Source organism: Aspergillus terreus, genomic scaffold (genome assembly GCF_000149615.1).
Source record: "Aspergillus terreus NIH2624 scaffold_2 genomic scaffold, whole genome shotgun sequence".
NCBI lineage: Eukaryota > Fungi > Ascomycota > Eurotiomycetes > Eurotiales > Aspergillaceae > Aspergillus > Aspergillus terreus.
This window is the reverse complement of record NT_165925.1, coordinates 1,168,476-1,186,340: the sequence shown is the minus strand read 5'-3', so window position 1 is coordinate 1,186,340 and position 17,865 is coordinate 1,168,476. Positions and strand designations below refer to the sequence as shown.

Genomic DNA, 17,865 nt, shown 5'->3' with positions numbered 1-17,865 from the left:
ACGATAATGAGTGAGTAGGAACACCGTATAGAAAGATTTCTCTTCTAACATTCCTCAAGGAAAGTTGTTCGTCTATGGCGCTGTCTCCTCGAGACATTTGCAGCAGCATCTACTACGCACACCCATACTGCGGCTTCCTGCAATGCTGTCAGTTCATTTCTCGACGCTGCTGTGATCTCGCACTGCGAGGGTACGAGGCGCTTGGTCTGCTCCGAGTCCACATGGATCGCTGTATTCGAGATATATATGGCCCGATTCAGAGATTCCAAACCCAAACCGATGAAGCAAGTCCTAGAATCGTTGATTGCGATCTTGCTTAAAATCTCGGAGCAGTCCACCAAGGATGCCATCGTTAGAAAGATAACCAGCGAAACAGTTCCCAGCATCATTCTTGGAGAACCTCGTTCACGGATCAAGGCTTCTCTGACAACATTGGAGACACTGATCCGCAAGAACGCCATACTACCAATTGATTTCATCTGTATGGTTCGACGGTGGCTGCTGGAGGAGCCATCTCGTTGGATCACCCTTTTGGAACCAGACTGCAAGGCACTGTCGATCAATCTCAATCAATTCCTGCAACAAGCCGCAAATGACAGCACAGCAGACCTTAGTTCTCAGAAGGTCGCAGCCGAAATTCTTGTCTTGAGGCTTCTGAGCCAGACAAAGAGCTTGGAGCTCGCTGCAGCTGCTGGAGATGTGATGTCGATCTTCCTCCAGAAGATGAAGGCCCAATACACGAACAGCTCAGATATTCCTGAGAGTACTCAGGACCTTATATCTGTATGGGTCGCCCCTGTTCGGCACATGGTATTGCAAGATATGCGTAATTTGGATTCCATGTCAAATCACGTTCTGCAGCCGCTCTTCACTGTCGACTTCAAAGGCTTCAGACGCTTCGTGGATTCTCTCCACCTAAACAGTCTCTTGACCGGTGACATGAGCAATGCCCCGACCCACGAGTTCATACTTCTCTTTGCTGCATTGCAGATGGCAAAGAAGATTGGGCTCGTCCATGAAGACCGTGAGTCCGCATTACACCACATTGTGCTTGGCCCATACATGCTAATCCTATTTCCAGACTACTTTTCTAGAGCAGGAACCTCCAGCAACAAAGCAGAGGATGCCCTTGTTCTCCAGAGTGAAGTCATTGGCCAGTTTCTCTTCCACCAGGAATTCAGTGTCCGAATTGCCGCCCTTTCTCTGTTGGTCACTGCACCTATTTCCACAAAGCCAGTTTCATCCGCCACAATGAAGGCCATCTTGAAGGGTCTTCCACCTATGCATGCCGAGTCAAACTCATACAGCAGAGGTGAGATTCTCAGTTTGGTACGTAAATTGATAGTGCGTTTGAAAGGAGGACTTTTGAGCGGGGATGAAGACCTGAGCCAAAGAGTGGTTGCGTCAAAGAAACAACAACCAACCTTTGCGCGCGACGATTCGGAGACGCTTGCCTGCCTCAGGGATTATATCGCTTTCCTTAAGTCAGATCTACGACCTACCGCCTCCTACCCTCGTCACATCACAGCACTGAAGTCCCTAATACTATTCTTGGACTCTGGTCTGGATTCCCGCTTCGAGAAACCTGCCGGCGCAAAGTCGGATGGCATTCAAACGAAATGGAAACTGCATATAGAGGTATTCGAACCGAGCTTGCTACGATTGCTAGTTGATCTACTCCTTGATCCGTTCGATGATGTACGTGCTACGTCTCTGGCCATCTTGAAGTTGTTCCCCTTGGAGGTAGTTATGGGAAGCCTTCCGTCAGAGACAGGCACTGCTGAGAACAAGCCCCAAATCATCAATGCGCTTGCGAAGGCTGAAATGCTCGCGAGTAATACTAGCCGTGCAGACTATGCAGATACCGTTGCGCGGCTCTACCAAATAACCTTCTCGGCAGCCGCCCAGACAGTGTCAAATTCCGGGCCGTGGTGGCAAGCCAAGTCAACGGTTGTTGATACCATCTTGCAAAAGCTTGAAGAAAAGCTCGCTGCTGTCGGAGGCCTCTTCAAATCCTCCATGCGCGATGCACCACTCCATGGCTATGTCTCTGCCCTCAGGTAAAGTTTCAAATCAGGCCTATCAGGGTTCGTGGCTAACATCTACCACAGATATATTATTTCCATGCCAAACTTCTATCTTCTTGTTCAGGACCCCAACTCAAAGTCTCATGAGAACTGGAGAAACATTCACAGTCGCATCGTAGCACTCTGTGATCGGATCTGGGAGGAAGTAAAGCCTGTGCTGTGCATCGACTCTCCGGAGGGACACACAGATGAGCCGATTGAAGAGCTAGGAGTTGGTCCTAAGGACATTCTTTCTTACTCCTGGCGTGGGTTGCGCGAATCAAGGTACGCAGTGCTGGAATCTCCATTCACCAAGGATGCTGGGCTGATAAGTTTAGTCTCCTTCTGTATGCTACCTTGGTCAATGATGCCTACGCACCAAAGGGGCCTTCTGGACTGTCATTTTCCGACTACGAGAAGCTAGGATCGACAAGTTTTACCCAGCTTGCAGAACTTAGACATCGGGGTGCCTTCTCGACCGTCTCTCAGACCTTTGCTACTTGCTGTCTGCGGTGTGGCCAGTCAAAGGACCAGCAAATTTCTGCTTTGCCGGGTCGATGGTATCAGGTATGTTAAGCTCATCGAATTGGAGACAATCTATGACATACTAATCGCCGTTATATAGAAGGCAAGAAAGATTATCTTTGAGTCTGGCTCAAAGCTCACCCGGCGCTCAGCGGGTCTCCCTGCCTTGGCTACTGGTATTCTTCATTCCCAGCCAGGTGGCCCACTATTCCGCCAGGTTATGGGCGATCTCCACGAGATTGCACACCTGCCCGTGAAGGACGATAACGAACAGAAGGCAATGGATTTGCCTCAAGTCCATGCCATGAATTGTCTGAAAGATATCTTCACCAACAACAGACTCGGTCCCCATACGGAGCCGTTCATCATGTCTGGTTTGACTCTGTCTGCAGAACAGATTGGGTCACCAATGTGAGTCACCATTGATGTGTCTTCAATGTGAGTTATACTGACGTATAATAGCTGGGATCTCCGGAACTCAGGAATGATGCTCTTCCGTGCATTGCTCACCCGAATGTGCCGCACTGGAACGGGCTTAGGATTTGGGGGTGTTTCTGGTTCCGAACCCGGAGGCAGAGTCTCGTTCGGGAAGTACCCGGGGTTGATTGAGCTCCTGTCGGGCCTGCTTACATCGAAAGAGAGGAACAGTGCCGAGCACGGCGATCATGCCATTATCACAGAACGAGCCTTTCCGGCTCTGGAGCTTCTCGCGGAGAAGGTACCGAATGCTTATCTGATCGACGATGACATGCTGCGTGGTTTGGTTTTGGAACAGCTCAAGAGTCCAGTTTGGGGCATGAGAGAGCATGCGGCGCGTGTCTACGCGTCGTTGATGAACCCTACCAATATTCTGCAGAATGTTCAAGAGCTTCTTGATATTGATCAGGACAGCAAGTCGCAGGACTATCTTCATGGGAAAGCCCTTGCCATAAAGTACGCACTGCGCCGGCTATCAATGGCGTATTTCGCCCTTTGGAAAGGTTCGTTGTCAGAATCCTCTACTTCCTGGATATTAGTTGCTGATACCAATCAGAGCATATTCCTGAAGTTTCCGCCTTTATACGACGCGCGTTTTCGGCCATGTTCCCTCGTGCCGACTCACCCTTTGTCGCGACCGCCCTGTTGGAAATTTTGAGTGACGCTGTTGAAAAGGCTATAGAGTCCAAGACAGAAGGTAATTCTCACTTAATCTCCATGTTGGAAGGGGTTTCTAATAACAGACAGAAAAATTCATCATCACACTTACCTACATCTATGACATGCACGGGCTGCATGACATTCTTGATTACATCTTCGATTCATCGAACCCGTCTTGGAAATCTTTGAGCACGAACCGAGCTTCATCACTCCTCCGGCGAGCTTTGTCATGGGTAGCGCTCCTGCAGGCTTTCATTGAGAACGAGTTCGACGAACTTCAATCGTTCATCAAAACAGTGTCCGCATTTGACTCCAACGTCGGAAGCTGGCTTTTGGAAAAGGTGCAGGATACATTTAGTGAAAAGGAAACGCATCAAAAGGTCTTGCTGGACCTCTATTCGTCAATACTCTTGGCCGACTACCCGGAGGATGTCAAGACATCCGTTACGTCCCATCTGGCGTCCATTCTTGAATCGATACTAGGCTCCCAGTCAGACAAGATCAAAGAGGTCGACCTTCCGTGGAACAAGTTGGACAACCACATCAATGCTACCCAACATGGCCAGATATGGAACAGAGACAGAGGTGATGCGGAGCTTCGTTTGCAGGGATGCGTCCTCGCCGCCAAGGCTATCAGCAATACCGTCGAAGTCACGAGGACCGATATCGCAAGATGGTCCACAAAGCTTCGGTTTGCGGTGGAAGAGGAGACAGTAAGTCACAGCTGATACCAAATAGAAGACCGAGGCTGACTGATAATAGGAATTTACCACGCGGTATGCTGCCGCGGCATCCCTCATGGCATTCTCCCGGGCCCTGCGCACAGCCAACAACTCCCCACGGACAGAGGAAGTGTTCCTGGACGTATACCTGGTGCTTTATGACCTGTTAAATGATGATGACGAGGAGCTGCGCGACATTGCTGCTTCAACAGCCTCCTGGGTATTATCATATTCCCCGGTATCGCCTACTGGCTCTGTTACGTTGTCTCCACTCAATGCGAGCGAGCTGTTGTCGCGTTTCATCGCCGACAACTACCACGACTCCCGAGCTCTCTCCACAAAAGCTATCCGATACGTCACTGGCCAATGGCCTCGAATCAATGGTTCCACGCAGAGAACAAGTCTCACGCCGGTCCCAGCCATTGTTGCTGAACTCATGAAGGAGAGCACGATTCTCTTCGAGGAAGAGAAACAGAACCTGTTCATTGAGGAAGTCCGCGAAGTGGATGTCTGGTCTCAGAGATTGCTTGCCTTGTCATGCGACGCGTACAGCGAGCAGTTGGTCAAGACAGTATACGCGTGGGCTTCTGGCGGCCTTACATGTCTTAATGAGATTACGTCTTCTGCCTCTGGACACGACGGGCTCATGGGATGGACCTCGAAACCGGAGATGTTCTCACTGGGCATTCGAGTGATCAACCTTGCGGCTGTCTTGGTATCGAACGATTTCGCGGGAGCTGAATACCTCGGGGAAGGTCAGGGAATCCTGAAGAACCAGCTTCAAGCTTTCTTGAACACTGCAAGGACCGCCATAGTTCATGATGACTGGGTGTCCCGCCTCCAAGGTGCCGTGGACAACGCGTGATCCATGTAAATAAGATAGACAAAAGTGATAGAGTGCTCTTATTGATTTGATCCGTTCTTCAGATCTACATGTACAAAAGCATCATCACCAATTAATCTGGTCATCCGGGATAGGCGTAGCGACCTGGTTCCCCTCCTCCTTCGGCTCCTCCGCCTTCTGGCTGGTCTTCGACTTATTCTCCACGGGATTCTGATCCCAGTCATTCTCCTCCGCCTTCTGACCAGCGTTTCCTCCCTTGGCGAATGCATCGACAGGCTTCCAAGATCCATTGTTCCCAGGCTGGCTGTTGGCGTCTGCAGCCGTAGCCTTCTCCGCCGGCCATTGGTCCTGAACGGTTGCAGAAGATTTAGGACCGGCCTGACTTCCACGCTTCGACTTCGACTTGCTATGAGCACTTGGTGGTTTCTGCTCCGCCTGCGAGGGCAGATGAAAGGGGACGGATTTCGGCTTGGAGACAGACGGAGCCTTTGGGGCGGTTTTGGCCGGCGCGGGTTCGCCCTTCTTCGAGGCGGCGGGTTTCTTCGATCCAGCTGGGGCGGCCTCTGGGTTCTGGGCACGGTTTGCACGGTTCCAGTTGAGGATGTCTCGCTTGGCGTGTCTGACGCGGAGTTCTCTTCTGAGTCTTGCGCGTCTCTTCATGACGTAGACGATGCCTAGGAGGATGATTCCGGTGAAAGTGGCTAGGAGGACGGCGATTATGGCGTTGTCGTGCATGATCTCTCTGTTAAGCTGTTTCTTGCTGGTCAGGACGTGGATGTAGAGGGGGTTTGTGGGCCAGGTGCCTTGCTTCACTTTTGGTTTGAGGTTGAGATGGGTATAGGCATATGAATGGATGGTTAAGGATGGGGGAGAGGATGCGAGAGCGTGAGTGAGAGAGAATATGACAGTAGGAGTGCAATTGCTGTTGTTTATGGTTCGACGTGTGGGCAGTGTTTTGGGGGTCAGGACAACCCTCCTCTGGTACCTGGTACTAGGCATATGTTTATGAACCACCGATAAGTTCTGTCACCTACAGGGCCTCAAAAATCTCACTACATCACTATATAACCAAACTTAGCGGGTCTATGGCTCTTATGTCAAGAGAGTCACTATAGATATGTATCGATGACGGCCATTGAGCAAGATAGTGCTGAAGTTTTACCACTAGAGCATTTGATATCGTGAAGTGCAACACCACACTCAAGGCCTCCCCCATCTTTCTCACCATCATTCTCTCCCTCCAGAGTCAGGATGCTTCAAGAGCACTCCCCCGGAGTTGGGAGAGATCCTGGGCTAACAAATCCGCCAAAACGGGTATGGAGACAAAACATGCGCATCGCCATCTTGGTCGTCTTCCCTCTGGTCAAACTCGACGGCTTGGGAGAAACCACCATCAGAGGTTCCCAAGGGTGTCGAAGAGGAGCTGAGACAGCGTGGGGACATGGAATCTTGTTAATATATCAGGCTACAGGATCATAGACGAACGAATGGGTCATCAAATTCGACATCTAAACTAGGCTCTTCGGAACCTCAATGCAACGGAGCCGACGTTGCTCTACCACGGGCAAAACAATAACAAAGCTTTTCTTGTAGATAGAAAACATGGTGTTAGGGGCCCGCAATCCACTGTACTGCCTCATCCCCAATAAACAAAATGCAAATGCATGATAGGTCCCTCAGGTAAATGCAACAAAACACCGCATGCCACATTCGAAAACATGATCCGTCGTTTCCACCTGCCCACACCACCGTCAAGCAAGTGAACAACAGTCAAGTGAGAAGAATAATTATAATATAGAGCGGCCTCTCAAAGCCAAGGCCCCTCAAAAAGGAAAAGTCATCAGCCACACGGCAACCCATAAGATCGTACGAGACGAGACGATCTGAGGCACAGCATTATTCGTGTCACGTGTCCAAAAAGAAAGAGAAAAGTCCAAGGTCATAAGCAGTCTGGAGTTCAGTCTTCGTCGACTCGAAGCTCCACGACAGGTAGCTCATCATCGTCATCGTCGCCTTCCGTCTGGGTCGGAAGTGAAATTCCTGGAACGGGTACCTCCTCCATGGGGGTTCCAGGATACACTCCATGGCCAGCTGGGGTGTCTGCCAAAGAGATCAGGTTCATCTCAGAATCACTCATGTCTCCAACAGCCTTGTTGCTTGCGTCGTCATCGAGTAGATCATCGTCATCAGAGGTGGATCCCGGAAACATTGTTGTCATCTGTGATTGACCGTGAGCATCCGTGTCTGCGTCGAAGGACCAGAAGGGCGGTTGGCTGTGGAGACGGAACGGGTCGGATTGCCCGCCATAACCGAACTCGGGTTCATCATCAAAGATCATACCTTCCAGTCGATTGTCCCCATCAAGACGCTTTTCCCCGGAGGAAGGGTGGTCCGAGTATTCCGGTGGTGAGTCGTCATTCCGGTTCTTCGCTTGGGCTCCAGTTGGCAAACCACCATCTCCCGGTTGGTGAGCTGCTCCGACTCCGGCTAAGGCGCTCGACGACCCATTGCGGGAGGAGCCGTCGAGGCGCTGACCGTTCCCCGAAGGGGACTGTCCGCGCGACTCACTCTCGGACTCACTTGCAGGGCGAGTGGAAGATTCCGTGATCTCCTCCAGGATTTTACCTCCCAATGGGCGGTCAGACCGACGCCGGTAGAAAAGAAGGTAGGCGGATGAGGTCACGACACTCTGCGGATCAATGGGCCGGGAGACCGATGAATCTACACACGTTAGTTCAGTCGGCGACAATGGAAGATGGGGTTCGCGGCTAATCCTCACCGTTGTACTCATTCCACTGCCCTGTCATAAAGTTCTTGGCATATGCGGTGTAGTGACCACCTCCGAGGCCACCATAGTGGTTGTCGACCGCAAACAGGTCGTAGATGAGGCTTTCACCTTCCTCGGGGGCCTCCACTCTGCCGCTCATATCGAGACCTTCCACAGGGAAGTCAACCAACACATCCAGCTTGTCCCGGAAACCACGGCTAGCGCTGAATCTCTTCAAGTGCATGACCAAAATGTCGGGCGTCTTCCAGAGCTCGAATTTCTTACTAGCTCGGCGATGCTCCTTACACCGAGGACAGTACCAGGCATCGTTCTCAGAGAGGATTTCCTCTTTGTTGAACTCGTCCAGGCATTCGTACAACGTGATACCCTTCTTTCGACGTGTCTGACGAAGCTTGCGGCGTTGGGAGAGCTCCGGGTCCGGCACATGTTCGACGTGCGTCCACGTGGCGGCTCCACGGACAGGGTTAATATCCCTGATGTTCCCTGTGAAAAGGGCGTCATGGGCTTCTTCCGTCCAATCCACGACAATTCCTTCGCCAGGTCGCACAAACGGAACGATTTGCACTTCAGGCTTTCCAGTGTTACCAGAGATGCTCTCCGAAGCACTATCGGAGCCACTCGAGTCACTCTTCTCCTGCTCCGAATCGTCATCGGCTCCAGTTTTCTGGGAGGCACCCGAGTCGCCAGTAGATTCAGACTGCGGAACAAAATTAGTCCAGGGACCAAATAAAACATCGGGCGTTCCCTGCTTACCTCCAATTCCACGGCGGGCTTGGTCTTTCGTCGGAATTCCATTTTCGGGAATTCCTTCCCGTCATCTAACCCTGACCAACCCAGCGGTACCACTTCATTCTGGCCTTTCATAATCTTCAACGTGAAGAGATCCCGGAACCGAGAAGGAATCGAACTTTCCGACTTGCGATAAGAATATTTCTTGGAATCTTGCGATGGCTGTGTGTCCGATTGGTCGGAGGCATCCCGCATAGACACATCAACCAGGCCGTCCTCACCATCGACGGACGATGTCTTGATCTTAGAGTCAGCCGACTGCGCATCATCCTCATTCATGATAACGGTGTCTGAGTCTTCCTGGTTTGCCTCCTGCGGCTCTTCGTTAAGGATATCGCGGGTTGTCATGGTTGCGGCTCGTTCAAGAACCTTCTTGAAAATCACATCATAATCATAGTTCTCTTGGCGAGAAATGACAATGTAAGAAGGGACTCCAAAAAGCGTGCGCTGGGCATTTTTGGGGTTTCCGGACCGGGAAGGCCGCACCACCCGGTTGAAGACCGGTACGAGCAGTCTTTCAGCTTTGGGGGAATCAATTCCGGGGATCTCCTCGTGATTAGAGCGACCGAAGGAATAGTAGCTCCGCGCGGGCTTGTCGGGGTTGTAGTTGGTTGGTACCGACTCTACCTCGAACATGACAATGTCGTCGTTTCCGCTGATTTGCGAATCGGCAATAGACGACGTGTTATCAAACATCTTGTAGAACTTGGCCTTGTACATGTCGCACATGATCAATCGCTGCGGGTCGGACCCCATCTTTTTGGCCACCATTTCCTTCAACGCCTTGATGCTGGCGTTCTTGTCGATTTCAATATCAACGATCACGGGTTTTTTATTCAACCCGAAGTAGAAGATCTCCTTGCTCCAGAGGTTCTCAATGGGCAGCTGGAGAGTGAGATTGTTGAAAGGGTCGAAGATGATGCTGACCTTTTTACACTCTGGGCAAACCAACGTCGACTTGTACATACCAGCAAAGAGGTCCGTAATAACCGAGTCATTACGGGCCTTGTAGATATCCCAACATTTATTCGCAAACTCTTCCAGCGCCGCACGGTTGTGGACCATCTCGTCGGTCGAGTCCGGCTTCTCAATGTACGGCTTCTTCTGGATCCTGTTCAGGTCCTCTTGGAGACCGTCCAGAAGGAACAGCAAGAACTCCTGGGAATCTTGCTGTCCATAACCTGAAAAGGCTGGTCCATAGCGGCCAATGGTGTTCTTCAGCTGTCGGGGTGCAAACGAAGACTGGCCATTCTCGTCGTAAATCATACGGAGCAAATTAGCGTAAGCTTTGGCGACCTCACCATTGTGGGCGAGCGGATTGCTGGGGTTAAGATCTTGCTTGTAAACATCGTCTGAGGGGTTGATGGTCAGCAAAGTGTCTTCCACGAATCACGACCGCGAGAACGCACTCAGAAAGTAGTAGGTCAACTCCTCAACACTGCGGACACATTGCAGCGCGGAATTCATATAGCACGTATTGCCCAGGTTGCTCAGGCCAGTGCAGCCACGAGGCTTGCCATCCTTGCGTCGACCCCTGATCGGCTCAAGAACCGGCGATGACCGACCACTGCTAGTCGGACTTTTATTCTTGAGTTTGGACGAGACCGCATCTTTGAGATTACCAGACGGGACACCAAGGCGATTCAGCTGCTTCTTGGATGCCTCAGACACAAATTCACCACCAGAAATTTGTTCCTCAAGGACCACAACGTCGCTTCCACCAAGCCCGTAAATGTCTAAGGGCGTCTTTCCGTTGTAGTTAGGGTTGTTGGTCTGATCCTTAACGCCTTCGACCAGCTCGCGCTGCGCTCCTTCCGAAAGCGAGAGGAAGGTGTTGATATCAAGAACGAGACTCGTACCGGAGTTGGCGACCATAGACGCAGCAGGCGCTGGAGACGCGCTGCGGGATGCGGCGGGAGTGATGGCGGCGGAGGCAGTAGCACTACCCAGACCACCCAAGATTTTCCAAACGCGGACCTTGGTAGCCATGTCGATGTTGGCTAGCTGCTTGGCCTCCTTCAACCATTTCTGGTAGCTTGTGTGTCGGCTGGCAAGGATTCTAGCGGGCTTCATCGACTTCTCTCGGAGTGTCTGAGGACTGATTCCCGTAGCCGGGTTTGCAAGTTTCAGGATGGTGAAGATGGGTGGGTTGATCTCGTATTGGACGTTCACTGCCTCTCCGGATGGGCTGGTGTTGTGGGCATACCGGACAATAGCAGGGGACTGCTCGGCCAGACCGTACCACTGCATCATGAGATCCCAGCCTTCTTGGGGTACGACCTCATAGTCCTCGGACATTTGCAAGCCCGGTCGAAGTGGCACGAACGGCTCTCCGGCCTCATCCTTGAGACCCGCATTGGCCGGGTCGGTGACTAGGACAAGGTCCGAGTTGTCGACAGGGCCGACATCGCCTTCCGTAGCGGTCTTGTCGCCCTGCGTGGCGTGGGTCGAGCTCCTGGACAACACACGCTTCAGCCACGACATGGACACAACATATCCTTTCTGTCCTTCCTGCAGGGGTAGCATCATGTGGCGGGTGACTTGGGCGACCTGGTCATCGTATGACGGGATCTCGGCAGCGGCGTGCGCCTGAGACTTGGATTCCGTCCGGGTGGCGGTCGTGGCAGTGTACGTCGACATGCTAGATGGGGTCGGATAGACGTTGTCAGAGCCCGAATTCCCAGCATCGTCATCATCCTCGGGGCCGGTTGTGTCCATGGCGTCGGGATTGGCGGCGTGCGAGTTGGGGGCGAGATCGGTCGATTCGGTTACCATGTCGACGTCCTGGGGTTCGGACAGCTTCACACCACCGGAAGAGGGCGACGAGGGCTCCTGGGGACCGGACGGAGGAAGACTGCCATCTCGCTGTTCGGAACCTGACATATCCGCGGCGGGATCACTGGAGAGGGTGAGACCAGCACAAGCGGCGGAGGGATAGTCGACGGCGGAATCCGGGGTCGGCGAATGAGCGGATCGAGTCCCCAGCACTTCGTCCTGCAGGTGGGCGGGAATGTAGCGGCGTGGGGGCGGAGACGGCGATGACGGTTGGCTCTGGTTCGAAGCGACGGCGGAGGGAGGCGAGGGAGAGTTGGTATTACTCTTGATATGGCCGTGACGTCTTCCAGCCTGCGAGGCAAACGACCAAGCCGGGGCGTCTCCTGGTCTGCGAGGCTCTGCTACCTTACGGCGCTTTGTGGAAGACGTCGTGACGGTGAGCTGCGCACGTCTCGTGGCAGCTCGAGGTAACACGATGGGGAAGAAGAGGGAGGGAGAGGAGACCACACCAAGGAAGGAGAGAATCGACAGTGAAGAAAAGGGAGGGGGACTGGGGATGAGGAGGATAATAAAGGCTTCTAATATGACCAGCTAGTTCTTTGAATCCAGACAGAAAGAAAAGAACGACGAAGAAAAAGAGGGAACAGAAATTGAAGTTGGCCGGGGAAACTCTCTCGTTTAGTCCTCCGTTCCGGCCGCTGACTGGCCCAGCGGCGAGGCGGTGGAGTATTCCGTCAAAATATCGTATCCAAGTGGGTACATCGATGAGAAGTATTAAACAGATTAATTTAGGGAGGTGTTTTGGCCTGCTCATGGAGGCTCTGAATAGAGAGCTCCAGAAGAAAGAAAGACGGGTGCGCTAGCAAGGAGGGTCTTGGGGACTGGGGCGGTACGGAGTATGGAGTATTGTATACACATTCCATAGATTGCATGCCTAGCTAAAACGATATATATCGAACTTATTTACTGGAAGAAAATGCAATATTACTTCGGTTTGGACTGTCTAGAGCATACAGCCTAGCTATATCCGGACCTATGCGCATCTCAACAGATGTAAGAAATATCCAGATATATCTAGGCAATGGCAATCCAATGCATAGTAACGACGAGGCCATATCATCAGGTTTATCCTTCCCATGCCCAAGACCACCTCAAAATGAGTTAATTCGAACCCCTTGCATCCATGTAGCACCGATATAATGCATTTCCAGGGAGAAGATAACACACGTCCGCTCGACACCAATCGGGATCCCTCTCGTCATTCTTCGCAGCCACCTTTCCCAGATCCCCCAACACCTTCATCAGCATATTACATTTCTCGCAAAGCAGTAGCCCGCATCCTATGGCTTCAGGGGACGATGGATCAACCGGCTCCTGATACAAATTCACGCTTTGGACGGCATTACACCCGTAGAACGCTGGTGCGATACACAGCGAACACCAAGGATTCATCTTCTTCTGTCCTGGGGCTAGACTCGCGAAGGCGGCTGCAAAGTCGAAAGTTTCCGCCTGATACGTCTTCAACGCGACGATCCTGTGACCGGGGCACCCCGTAATGTGGATGCGCTCCAAGGCACACGTTACACACATGCGACTCGGGTCGTGACCCTGGGCAACGTGACCCCCGTTGAGCTCGATGAAGCGCCCGTCACCCGAGTCGAGGACTTCCACCTCCGTGGGCCCGAGTCCCACAAGCCCATATGCGAAGCTGTCACACCAATGACACGGATTGGAACCGTCTTCCGGTGGCACATAGGTAAAGTCGACCGGGTGGGCCAGGGCGGTCCGGATGACGGGAGTGTCTGGGGACTTGCTCACAGGAACGGTAGGGCTGGGTGGACGTGCGGTCTTGGAGGAGCTCGCTTCGCTGTTTGTGACGGCTGCTTTGGGGCTGGGCTTTTCTCGGGCCGGGCCTGCGACACAGTAGTCTCCAACCTTGCGGCATCTCTGGCACGGCAAATCGTGGCCTGTATCGTCGCTTTCATATGAACATGGCTTCTTTGCTCTCTTGCAACCCTCGCAGGCTTGCTTCCATTCTGGGGTCTCCCACGGCTGGCAGTCCATTCCATTTTCCCTACAGTACGAACAAGGGTATGCGTACGGATCCTTTGCTAGGATGCAATCCAGCCCCAGAGTCCAGCACATTTCACATCCATGGCCATCTGGGTCCGTTGGGCTAGCCACAGGGGGCTTCTCGCTGGATACAGGAGCAGGTGGGGGGACCGCATCTTGACCAGTACTCTCCGACACTTGCGCTGACTCGGCCACAGCTTTGATGGCGGCCATCCATTCCTCCTCTTCCTGATCCGATTCACCATCCTGGTACATAGGTAGAGATGACAGAAACCCCTTCCCAGCCGGGGAATTCAATGCCATGGTGACCACTAGACCGCCAGACTGCTTTGCACGTTTCGGTGATTGGGTGGTATCTGAATCGTCTGCCCGGAGCCGTTTTCTTTTGAATGAGCTGCTGTCTTGTCTCGGATCGTATGTGTCGTCAGCGTCGTCGTCGATCCAAGTGGAGAATAACCACTTGGTTATGTTGGTCTTTCTTGCGCGTAGCGAGTATTTGCAGTGGTCGGTATTATTGAAGTTGAGGGTGGGCTTCTTTGAGAGTATAAACAGTTTCTTGACTAACTGGAGTCTCTCGGTGGTATATGCCATTGTTTCGGAGGGCGCAGTCTGCAGTGAGAGGTAAGCTCGTGCGACCAGTTCGAGAGTGGATTGGATCCGAAGTGGCAGAGAGGTGATGGTGATGTAAAGGACCTGTGCATCAGTAACACAAACCTCATACCATAGTGAGGATAGCAATCCGTGCTTTTCACTCCACGTTTCATGCCCTGGTGAGCGGTATCTCACCACAGCTACACACCCGCAGAGGATGTAACCAGAAAATGCGCTTTGATAAACAGTGAGGTCTTCTTTGTATGTATTAAGGGTGAGCGCTGTTCTATGCGTTGATGGGTCATAATTTGGTGGTTAATAAGGCAATGTTTGAGGGTCGAACCACAGCCCAGACTATACCAACCAAGCTACGCCATGTTGATTATAAGCATCTTCGCTTTTTGAATAAAGACAGCCCAGATCTCTACATCTAAAAAGATATGGGGTTCATAGATACAGGGAAACAAGCCTACAGCGTCGTTATGCGCCGAATACCCCAATATCGCTGTTAGGTTTCCAGAGATTCGGGGATATCCACAGTCGACCACTTACGTGACACATTCATCGACATATTTAAACGTAAGGAAAACCGCAGTATGTCCACTCTCATGCCAACATCCTAACTTCAGAAATAATGACTGATGATGGACGCTCTGATAGTGTCGTAAGCCTGGATCAGCGGAGTGCAACGATGACCATCCCGGTCAGCTGATGCGGATCCCTCAGCTCGTCTGACAGTTAGATACGCCTGACGCAGCATCTACAATATCCTATATGCAGCTAGGCAATATGCAAAGCACCTGTGAATAAGCAGCCTGACGAGAAGGGGGGGTTTGATTATTCATGTGTTGTAATCTGGAGCAACCATGCGTACGAAAGCATCCGCACTGCGAATGTATCCGGGAACTGAGACAGGCATTCATCATATGAGATGGTCAGTATTACGGACATTTACAGAAATGATCTCAGCTGTGCTGCGTGCTAATCAACTATATATAGACCATCCAAGAAGCCAAGTAGTCGAGATGATATGGTGAGGAAATTACAAACATATCAATATATCCGTTGAACCCGACATACACAACCCACACTTATCGGACACTTCCTTCCAAATCCTTCGTTTGAACAACACCCAGATCGTTCCATACACAGTGTCGCATATCTGACGATCGGACAACCTCGAGATGTGGCGATTCATGGCTCCGAAAGACTCCCGGTCCAACACTCCGAGCCAGCCCGAAAGCAAACCAAAAACCATTCGCACCGATAGCGAAATCAGCAATCTCGATCTGGGCCCGAGCGTGGAGAATGCCCATCGCGAAGCAACAAACCTCGTACCTCCGGAGGTGAAGATAACTCCTCCGCCAGAGTCAGACCAGGACGTTGCGGGTACACATGGGTATACCCAAAGTCCAGTGGAGGAGAATAATGATGTGAACTCGCCATCAGAAAGGACTGAGCATGAGACAGAGACGCCCCGACAGAGGGGCGGACGTGTCGCTGCTGTGTTTCGGACGATTTCAACGCCTCTATTGTCACCATTGCGGAGCTCTACATCTTCGGATGTCAGACCTAGACCTGGTGTCTACCGGGCTAGGACCTCTTTTCTGAAGCGACGCGAAGAATGAGAATGGGTGCTCGTTGCAGGTTGATAATTTGTTTGTTGTATGGTTGGAGGACGAGTAACTTGGTATGTTTATTGGGTTTTGCGAACACACGATTGGATCAAGTGTATTATGACTTCTGGATGTTTATCAATGTCGATGCCTGATTTTAGACCTTGAAACAGAATTTCCCAGTAACGCCTTGAAGTCTATATGGAGTTCGCTAAGGTAGTCATATCACTGAGCGACAGGCCAGCCGTCGATGTATATTAGAGGATTGTATCCGAGACGCGCCTCCTGCATCGTGTTAGTATAGGCAAATATATACTGGACCGGTGCACTCACCCAGAAATCCAAACTGACGGTTTTGTTCACTGCAGCGTTTAGCATACTTCTCGCCAATCTCAGCATCGGAACTCACAATAGTGATAATACAAAATGTCGGTTCCCTCATCAGTCAAGACTCCCTGCCCACCGGGGGCATACACATCTCTATTCGAGCCGTAGACAACCTCTCCGCCTCCCTCAATGAGGTCCACGCCTTGTCGATCAACAAACGGACCCTGTGGATGTGTCGACCGCCCAACACGTATCTGGTACCTGCAAAAATGAGCAACCCCGAAACAGGAACTAGGTCACGCAGAACGTACTCTTTCCCTCGCGGAGGAAGCGCCTTCGGATTATACTTACAGCACTTCCCCCAACTAAACCAGAGATAATAAAACGGCGCACGATACGACACAAACGCGCCCTCGATCGGATGGCTTCCACTGCGGTCCCCGCACAAGGGGTTTGGGTTCTTCCCGCCGGGCGAGAATGCATGCGGTTCGTACGCCAGATGGCGCGCAGCATTCGTGCTGACATCGCTGATTGACACAAGATCCGCATTCAACGGTACCTGCCAGATGCCCGTCCAATAACTACCAAAATTCAGGTACCCGTTGCCATCCGGGGTGAGGATCACACTCGCATCGATGGCATTGGACCGGTCGAACGGGGCGCTGTCCGAGCCAGGGCCCGTCCCGGTGTGGATGATCGCCCCGTGGTCGGTCCACCCCCCGGGGCCGGGGGACTGCGAGGTCGCGACGCCAATCGCGCTGTTCCGACAGCCGCTCTGGCTGACGGCGTAGTAGCAGTAATACGTGCCGGCGACTTCGATCGTTGTCGGCGCCCACGGCGCCTTCCGGTCGCCCTTTGGGATGATGCTGTCCTTATCCAGGACGTGGCCCGTCTTCTTCCACGGGCCGGAGAGCGTGGGCGCTTCGTGGATGACGATGCGCGGGCCCACGCTGTAGGAGTAGTACTTATCGCCGACCTTGAGAATGCTGGGGTCGTGGATCTTCAAATCTGCGGGATGTGTCGGTGGGAAGGGCGTTTGGCGATGGATGGGTACCACTCTTCTGGTGTTGGCAAAGAGGAATATGATAGCCAGGTACAGAACCGCGACGACGACCAGAATTTTTATAATGCGACGCATGAATCGTCGATAGACCGCGCGGCGTCCGAGTCGCGGTGGTGAGTGGTCCCCCAGCACCGCTGCCTGGACTTCATGCTGCGGCAAGACAGGGTCTGTCCTCCCTATCATCGTCGGGCCGACAATGTCATATTTTGTGGGTATTGAGGGTTATGTATGGTGGGAAGTAGAGTGGTGATGAGCCGCAGAGTGGAAACGAGACGGGACGTTTTGCGACGGGCCGAAGGGACAATTGGCTTTGCTCCGCCTAGCGTTGGAATGCTGCTCCCTTGTTCGCGTGTGTCGGATGCGGAACTTGATTTTGTAACAAAGAAATTGGCGAAATTCCACCAAATATTCCAGGATTCGCGTCACTTTAGGTGCACTAAGTCGAAGAAGATGACGTTGCAGAAAGGGTCTTCGGAGATCGATCATGGCGATGCTTAGCTTTGTCGATCGTCAAGAGGCGTTCAAATGGCGCAATCATCAACACACTTC

At 52.2% G+C, this 17,865-nt stretch overlaps 5 protein-coding genes across 5 annotated transcripts; 1 reads left to right on the top strand and 4 right to left on the bottom strand.

Moving 5' to 3' along the window:
• Positions 1-246: 246 nt before the first annotated feature.
• ATEG_01411 (THADA/TRM732 family protein) lies at positions 247-5,315 on the top strand (the record flags this gene model as incomplete). The annotated part of the gene is made up of 10 exons (XM_001208776.1): positions 247-1,024; positions 1,082-1,312; positions 1,358-2,060; positions 2,112-2,351; positions 2,405-2,633; positions 2,692-3,002; positions 3,054-3,571; positions 3,625-3,765; positions 3,816-4,441; positions 4,491-5,315. 10 exons carry the CDS (start codon positions 247-249, stop codon positions 5,313-5,315), a joined length of 4,602 nt encoding a protein of 1,533 aa, XP_001208776.1.
• An 84-nt stretch (positions 5,316-5,399) lies between these two features.
• ATEG_01410 (uncharacterized protein) lies at positions 5,400-6,522 on the bottom strand (the record flags this gene model as incomplete). The annotated part of the gene is made up of 2 exons (XM_001208775.1): positions 5,400-6,272; positions 6,520-6,522. 2 exons carry the CDS (start codon positions 6,520-6,522, stop codon positions 5,400-5,402), a joined length of 876 nt encoding a protein of 291 aa, XP_001208775.1.
• Positions 6,523-7,251: 729 nt separating this feature from the next.
• On the bottom strand, positions 7,252-11,646 carry ATEG_01409 (putative ubiquitin-specific protease UBP12; the record flags this gene model as incomplete). Its single annotated transcript, XM_001208774.1, has 4 exons — positions 7,252-8,015; positions 8,074-8,779; positions 8,836-10,223; positions 10,281-11,646. The coding sequence occupies 4 exons, from the start codon at positions 11,644-11,646 to the stop codon at positions 7,252-7,254; spliced, it is 4,224 nt and encodes a 1,407-aa protein (XP_001208774.1).
• A 1,161-nt stretch (positions 11,647-12,807) lies between these two features.
• ATEG_01408 (putative C6 finger domain protein) lies at positions 12,808-14,443 on the bottom strand (the record flags this gene model as incomplete). The annotated part of the gene is made up of 2 exons (XM_001208773.1): positions 12,808-14,412; positions 14,441-14,443. The coding sequence occupies 2 exons, from the start codon at positions 14,441-14,443 to the stop codon at positions 12,808-12,810; spliced, it is 1,608 nt and encodes a 535-aa protein (XP_001208773.1).
• A 1,708-nt stretch (positions 14,444-16,151) lies between these two features.
• Positions 16,152-17,499, bottom strand: ATEG_01407 (arabinan endo-1,5-alpha-L-arabinosidase; the record flags this gene model as incomplete). The annotated part of the gene is made up of 4 exons (XM_001208772.1): positions 16,152-16,211; positions 16,260-16,288; positions 16,336-16,514; positions 16,565-17,499. The coding sequence occupies 4 exons, from the start codon at positions 17,497-17,499 to the stop codon at positions 16,152-16,154; spliced, it is 1,203 nt and encodes a 400-aa protein (XP_001208772.1).
• Positions 17,500-17,865: the final 366 nt, after the last annotated feature.